Source organism: Gossypium arboreum, chromosome 10 (genome assembly GCF_025698485.1).
Source record: "Gossypium arboreum isolate Shixiya-1 chromosome 10, ASM2569848v2, whole genome shotgun sequence".
In the NCBI taxonomy this organism is placed as follows: Eukaryota; Viridiplantae; Streptophyta; class Magnoliopsida; order Malvales; family Malvaceae; genus Gossypium; species Gossypium arboreum.
In genome coordinates this window covers 128,983,292-128,991,763 of record NC_069079.1, presented here as the reverse complement: position 1 = coordinate 128,991,763, position 8,472 = coordinate 128,983,292, and the positions used below count along the sequence as shown (strand labels likewise).

Below are 8,472 nucleotides of genomic sequence, written 5' to 3'. Positions count from 1 at the left end.
ATCTATTCCTGGAGTTTTCAACGTATTGGGGTTTTGGAAAAATGGTGAAATGTTTCTTTTAAACACAAATTGTGAAGTAGTCTTGTTTGACCCCTCCACCCAAGAGTTCAAGGTGGTTGGGAATCAATACTTACATGGAGCATCATCAGCACTACATCTCCATTTTTGCTTATGTTGAGAACCTGGTTCCAATTAATGGAATACAAGAGCATGAGGATCATATAATACGTTAATTAGTTTGAAATGCATCAAATAAATATTGAATATAAAAAGGGATATGAATCAAATAGATACTAAATATGATAGTGGATAGGGAACTTGAACATAAATGTGTAAGATGTAATGAGCGTTTTTCTCTTGATATACATTTTATGTAGACTATAGTTACTTGTGAGCTTCTTCATATTGTTGTTATTGTTTAGATAATATCTAAAATGTTAGCCTTTTCCTAGTTTATGTACATAATTATCAGAATGATTTTACAACTTTCCAAGCTGGATAAAGGATTGACTGATGTAGTCAATTGAAAAACCTTTTTGATGATAATTTTTAGTGAAATTAGTTTAATATATTTAAAATGCTTATATACAAGGAAACATAATCCGTATAAGTGCTTCCTTTTACATTTGATAATGTAACAATTAGTTTCTTATCAATTAATTCTTCTAACAATTTCCCTTCAATATTTGCAGGACTTCCAGTTGCATATACATCACAAAAATTTTAAAAATAATAATAATAATAATAATTTATTAAACTTAAATTAAACACTAAACTTTAACATTGTTATCTTTGAGTACTAAAATATATGACTTTTTTCAAATATAGATATATTAGATTGGACCAAAAATAACATAGGAACCACGTTAGAAAAAAGTGTCAAATTCTTGTTCCAAGTGATATATCAAGTCAAAATTAAATATTCAAACATACTTTATTTGAAGATAGAGATTGCTAAAAATTCTCAGGTATTCATTTGAACTTTTTGAAAATTTGTAAATTTAGCAATTGGCTTTGATCGATTCAAGCATGGAACAGGAATACTTTAATTTAGCATATATACTTGCATTACAAAAAGGCAAAATGGGGATTAGAAGCTTAAAAAGTTACCCTTGCTTTCCCTAATGTTAGAAACTTGAGCACTAGCTGTTGAATATTTGTCAGTTGGATATGTAAAGGTTAAGTTAAAAGGAAAAGAAAAGCAAAACCTTGGAATTTTTAGAGACGAAACCTGATTAAATAATTTTGGGTATTTTGGGATGGTATTAATCCCTAATTATTTTGGTATGTTTTTGGACGGAATTCGTCCTTAAAGCCTTAGAGACGAAATTAATCTTTAATTATGAAGATTATTTTTCATAATTGTCCCTAAAACTTTTTAAAAATTGTTTTTAAGAATGAATGTGAGGGACTACTTAAATTGTCTCCAAATCTATTCAGGACATTTTTAATCTTCCCAAAACTCCTAAATTTTGTAGTGAACTATGCCATATAAACTAACTTACCTTATTTGTTTACAAATTTTGCTATGAATTATATATATCATATGAAACTGATTTTCCTAAAATACTAATTTGCCTTGTTTTTTTCCAAGTTTATTGGATGGTGGTTAGTGTAACACCCCAAACCCGGCCTGGAAGTTTGGCTCGAATCTGGCGTGTCACATTGAAGTGTTTTTCGAAAACCATGTTTCCATTAAAAACCCTTCTCAATAATTAAAAACTTATACCCTTTTTAAACCTTGTTAGAAAACCTCAGCTAAATTACATTCTTAACAACTTTGAAAAAATATTGGCAGTTGCAAAAGCTTAATTTAAAAATAATTGCGGATACGTGATGTTTTGAATAACAGTAGTTGCTTTGGAAAACCGTGTTCTAATACTAGCAATTATAAGAACAATAAGTAAAATTTGAAATTTGAAATCCAGAAGATTACAACAACTTTACTACAACCCACATAAAACATTTAAAAGTAATAATCAAAACTATAAAATAAACAGTGTGTGTGGCTTCCTCCAAGCCCCTCGCAGCTCCGATTCGTCTAAGGTTGGAAATTACCTGAAAGGTTAATAAACGGGGTGAGTTTATGAAAATTCAGTGTGAAATCCCCTACTATAAAAAGGAACAGTCAGTCATATAATAGAATTATAAGTCTGGCCCCAGCCTTACTTACAATTTTAGTATCAATTGGGCCTTAGCCCACTATAACAGACAGTACCAGATGGGCCTTAGCCCATTACAGAGTAAGAAACATTATCTGAACTAGAATCAAAATGAGAATCAGAATCAGAATCAGGTGACAAAATCAGAATCAGAATCAAAATCAGATCAGAATTAGGTGACAGAATTAGAATCAGAATCAGTATCAGGTAATAGAATCAGAATCAGAATGTGAATGCAATTGATGCGGTCGTTGAGAGCACCAAAAATAACCTATTCCCTGTAAAATAATAAAAATAGAAAAAGAATAGTAAAGGGAAAGTAGGGTCGAATCCTCAGGGACCGGATTATACGAATGCTTGTTTCTCGAAATCCTGGGCAGCATTGTGCCCAAGAAAACCTGCGTTCCTGGAAAAAATAAAAAAAAAAAATAGATTTTAAGAATTGATTTTGGAAGCGAAAATAAAATTAAAACAAATTTTAAAGTTTACTGAAATTATGATTACGAAAAAAATAAAAATAATAAAAAGAGTTTTAAGTGAAAAGAAATTCTTATGGGAAAGTTCCAGCCTTCGGTTGTCTCATTCCGCCTTGGGCTCAATCCTTGGCTTTCGGATGATCCTTCTCGACTCGAGTAAGCCAGTTATAGTGGAAGAGGACGCCTACGACCACCAGCTCCAAAGATTAGACTTACGATTTTTAGGGAACCTGACTCTAGCCAGTAATCTATGCTAGATCAACGCTTCTCAATGGCGAATCCACGCCATTTTGTCTCTTATGCTCGCCAACCTCGACGACGAGAAGTTAACGAACCGACTATGCAATCCTTCCAAAACATACAAAGCGGCCGCCTTTGCATATGCTGAAAAGCTTATACGAAGGGCCATGGACGGAAGCGTCACCCATAGTCTTGAGAAACGATGAATACTTGGCGAGAAGGCTAAATCGGATTCTAGGCCTCAAGAACCTTTTTGGAGAAATATTGACAACTTTTGGCTAGAAGGGTTTTAGTGGCTCATGATAATTGTGGGAAAGAAAATAAATAAAAATATGGAAAAAGAAATTTTATTGAAAAGAAATATGAAAGAACAAAAGACTTTTGGGGGAGAGTGTTTACGAAAAAGATCCTCCAAATTGAGTCACTTCACCCCTATTTATAGTGCTAGGGAGATAGTCTAATTGAACTTAAATTCTAAAAAGATAAATACATTTAATTAAAGATAAACAAAGATAATTAAAATAAAATCCTAAATTTGAATAATCCTAATAATTATCTTAATATTAATTATCCTAATAGAATAAAAGAAAATAGAGTCTTCCAAAATAAAATCTCTTCTATTTGCTTTTAAGTCCTTGTGCCTTCCATGTTCGCACTTTTGGCACCATATTTGTCCCACGTTGCATATTGGCCCATTTAATCTCCAAATTGACGCACATCACAAATATTTTAATTTATGGGTTATGAATGAAGGAATATGGACTAAACAATTTAGCATTGAATCTATTCCTGGAGTTTTCAACATATTGGTGTTTTGGAAAAAGGGTGAAATGTTTCTTTTAAACACAAATTGTGAAGTAGTCTTCTTTGGCCCCTCCACCCAAGAGTGCAAGGTGGTTGGGATCAATACTTACATGGAGCATCATTAGCACTACATCTCCGTTTTTGCTTATGTTGAGAACCTGGTTCCAATTAATGGAATACAAGAGCATGAGGATCAGATAATACTTCAATTAGTTAGAGATGCATAAAACAAATATTGAATATGAAGACGGATATGGATCAAATATGATACATACACAGATGGGGTGAAATTTAATAAATTCTAATCATCAAAATTTCCAATTTTCAGGCTTGATAAATCATCAAACTTGCGATGAATTTTTGGATGGGATCTTGGCATTTCTGGGTTGAGATGTCTCATGGCATTTGAAGATATATCTCTTAGCTTCGAAACACATTTTGAATCATTCGATTTTGAGTTCGGGAGCTCAAGTTATGACCATTTTAGTGAAGACTGTGCGAGTAGAATTTCTGAGCGCGATTATGATGGGAATTACGAGTTTCAGGCTTTTAATTAGAGTTTAAATCATATTGGGTTTGGGTTTTAGGCTTAATTTTTATTATATATGAGCCCAATATTTTATTTATCAGCTCTTATTTTTTATTATGTTAACAAGAAAGTTTAGTTTAAAACTACTTATTTAGATTAAATTAGATCAGTTTTAGTATACTTAGGAGTTTTATTTAGATTTATTTAGCTAGCCTATATATAGGCCTTTGCATTGTACACAATTCATGCAATTCATTATTATTCTATTTATCTTTTGAGTTAATAAATTCTCTCTGGTTTTTTTTTCAAGAATTTCTTTTGAGTTTCTTTTAGAAGAGTTTTAACAATCTTTTTAGATTGTGGGGATCATCTTTAAACTTTTTCTTGCCAAGGTTTTTATCTTGGAGGGGAAATTAGAGCCGCTTGAAGGGGGTTGTGGATTCTTCGTGTTTCCAAGGCTTCTTAGGACTTCTACACGCCACGTTCTATCTAACTTGGATTTAACTTCGTTTCAGGTTGTGTCAAAAATCTAAGTTTCTTTCCGAACGTCAAGAGCCCTAAGTTAAATTCGCGACTTTGGCAAACTTTACGATCCACTTTCGCGTTCATCCTTCTCATCCTTTATCAAAATAGATACTAAATATGATAGCGGATAGGGAACTTGAACATAAATGTGTAAGACGTAATGAGCATTTTTCTCTTGATATGCATTTTATGTAGACTATAGTTACTTGTGGGCTTCTTCGTATTGTTGTTATTGTTTTGATTATATCTAAAATGTTAGAAATTTGCTAGTTTATAGACATAATTATCATAATGATTTTACAACTTTCCAAGCTCTCTTGCTTTCTTTATCAAAGGATTGACTGATGTAGTCAATTGAAAAACCCTTTTGATGATAATTTTTATTGAAATTAGTTTAATATATTTAAAATGCTTAAATACAACGAAACATTACACTTATAAGTGCTTCCTTTTACATCTGATAATGCAACAATTAGTTTCTTATCAATTAATTCTTCTAACAACTGTCCTTCAATTTCTACAAGACTTCCAGTTGCATATACATCACAAAAATTTTAAAAAATAATAATAATAATTTATTAAACCTAAATTAAATACTAAACATTAACATTGTTATCTTTGGGTGCCAAAATATATAACTTTTTCAAATATAAGTATGCTAGATTGGACCAAAAATAACATAAGTACCACCTTAAAAAAAAGTGTCAAATTCTGATTCCAAGTGATATATCAAGTCAAAATTAAATATTCAAACATAATTGATTTGAAGATAGAGATTGCTAAAAATTCTCAAGTATTCATTTAAACATTTTGAAAATTTTTAAAGTTAGCAATTGGATTTCATCATTTCAAGCATGGAACTATACTTTAATTTAGCATACATACTTACATTACAAAAAGGCAAAATGGGGATTAGATGCTTAAAAAGTTACCCTTGCTTTCCCTAATGTTAGAAACTTGAGCACTAGTTGTTGAATATTTGTAAGTTGGATATGTAAAGGTTAAGTTAAATGGAAAAGAAAAGCAAAACCTTGGAATTTTTAGAGACGAAACCTGATTAAATTATTTTGGGTATTTTGGGATGGTATTCATCCCTAATTATTTTGGCATGTTTTTACGAATTTGGGGACAGAATTCGTCCTTAAAGTTTTAGGGACGAAATTAATCTTTAATTATGAAGATTATTTTTCATAATTATCCCTAAAACTTTTTTAAAATAGTTTTTAAGAATGCATGTAAGGGACTACTTAAATTGTCTCCAAATCTATTAGGGACATTTTTCATCGTCCCAAAACCCCTAAAATTTGTAGTGAACTATGCCATATAAACTAACTTACCTTATTTGTTTACAATTTTGCTATGAATTATATATATCATATGAAACTGATTTTCCTAAAATACTAATTTGCCTTGTTTTTTTCCAAGTTTATTGGATGGTGGTTAGAGAGCGAAGAGTAAATATTATCTTTTACACGAAAATTAGAGAAAAAGAAAAAAAAAGGAAGATGCAGATGCCAAGATTTGCAGTGCCAGAAGCTTTGGTGACGGAAATCCTGTCTAAGCTTCCAGTTAAGTCCGTTATTCGTTTCAACTGCGTTTGTAAGTATTGGTGTTCTTTTCAAACTCCTCGTTTCATTTCCAAGCATTATCACAACAACATTAAAAACAATAGCCTTATTCCCCTTCTCCAGCGATTTGATGGCAACGCCGATCTCGCTTTTTTCTCTCAACTTTCAGTAGTAAAAGATGAAAACTTTTTAGTAAAACAAAACATTCACTTTCCTTTTTTCATTCACGATTCCCCCTATGTTTGGGGTGCTCGTCATGGATTATTTTGTTTACATAGTTCTTGCATGGAGGATACAGAGGTTGCCATTTGGAACCCATCAACTAGAGAATTTAAAATCCTTCCTCCATCCTCTGTCCAACGACCTACTTACCCAGGCCTTACCTGTGACCTTGTTGTTTTTGACTGCGGTGCTTTCGAGTTTGATTTTAAGGCTGATGACTACAAATTCATACGATTTGTTACTTTTCTTTTTGTTGATAGTGAATGTGGAATTGAAAGTCCTGATGATGTGACCCAAGTTGAGTTGTATTCTCTTAAATGCGATTCTTGGAAGGAAATTCCATCTCCTAATTATAGACCGTTTAATTCATATTTGAATAATAATTGCTTAGATGGAATTTGTTATTGGCAAACAGCAATGGGGAACTCTCCTGATGAAAAAGTAATGATTCTTTCATTTGACATGGCTAATGAGAAGTTTTCGGTTTCACCTATCCTTGAATTTGTCCCGTTTTTCTCAAAAACCAATAGTGAAGTATTGGTGTTTAATGGATCAGTTGGTGTTCTTGTTTACTCTGTGGAAGGAATTGACAAGTCTTTTGATTTATGGGTTGTGAATGGAGGAGTATGGACTAAACAATTCAGTATTGAATCTATTCCTGGAGTTGTCAACCCATTGGGGTTTTGGAAAAATGATGAATTGTTTCTTTTAAACACAAATTATGAAGTAGTCTTGTTTGATCCCTCCACCCAAGAGCTTAAGGTGCTTGGGATCAATACTTACCTGGATCATCATCGAGAGTACGTCTCCCTCTTTTTTTATGCTGAGAGCCTGGTTTCAATCAATGGAATACAAGAGCATAAGGATCATATAATACATCAACTAGTTGGAGATGCATCAAATATAGATCAAGTAGATACTAAATATGATGATGGATAGGGAACTTGAACATAAATGTGTAAGACCTAATGAGCATTTTTCTCTTGATATGCACTTTATGTAGACTATAGTCACTTGTGAGCTTCTTAATATTGTCGTTATTATTTGGTTTATATGTTTGAGATGTTATTCTTTTCAACTTTTCAAGCTCCCTTGCTTTCTTTATGAAAGGAGGATTGACTGATGTAGTCAATTGAAAAACCATTTTGATGATAATTTTAATTTAATATATTTAATTGTAATTAATTTAATATATTTTAATTGTAATTAGTTTAATATATTGAAAAACCCAAAATCCTAGCCCAATTTACAAATGGCCCAAAGGGGCCAAACAGTTTGGAAATACCAGAAACTCTAGAGGTTTCTGGAACCTGCTAGCTCTACAGTCAGCCACTCCCATGAGTGGTTTCCCACGCGTGGCCTCTACGTCACCATGAGCAACTTCCTCCGTACGGCCGTTTCTCCATAGAACCTGCGAGAATAGCACCGATAACAGAAAATAAACCAGCAGATGACAGAAAAAAAATTAGAGTTTTCTTTCTTTTTTATTATTATTTATTCTATAAATCGGCTATAAAAGGCTGAGAAAATCAATGTAAAAGATGACAAACGAATTGAATAAAAAGAAGGCGGTCAAAAATTTTAGAAGGTGATTTCTGTTTAAATTTCTTTAAATTTTTTGCATTTCCTTGCGATTTATCTTCTTCGAATCATTCGTCGTTGCGTTTAAAAACAAAAGAAAGAGGGAAAAAGGATCATATAATACGTCAACTAGTTGGAGATGCATCAAATAAATGCTAAATATAAATAGAAATATAGATCAAGTAGAAACTCAATATGATAATGGATAGGGAACTTGAACATAAATGTGTAAGACCTAATGAGCATTTTTCTCTTGATATGCACTTTATGCAGACTATAATCACTTGTGAGCTTCTTAATATTGCTGTTATTATTTCGTTTATATGTTTGAGATGTTATTCTTTTCAACCTTTCAAGCTCCCTTG

The 8,472-nt window shown here is 32.1% G+C and overlaps 1 protein-coding gene across 1 annotated transcript; it reads left to right on the top strand.

Annotated features, from left to right (window-relative positions):
• Positions 1-6,241: 6,241 nt before the first annotated feature.
• On the top strand, positions 6,242-7,465 carry LOC108451600 (F-box/kelch-repeat protein At3g06240-like). The gene has a single exon (XM_017749276.1). The coding sequence runs from the start codon at positions 6,242-6,244 to the stop codon at positions 7,463-7,465; it is 1,224 nt and encodes a 407-aa protein (XP_017604765.1).
• The last annotated feature ends 1,007 nt before the right edge of the window (positions 7,466-8,472 follow it).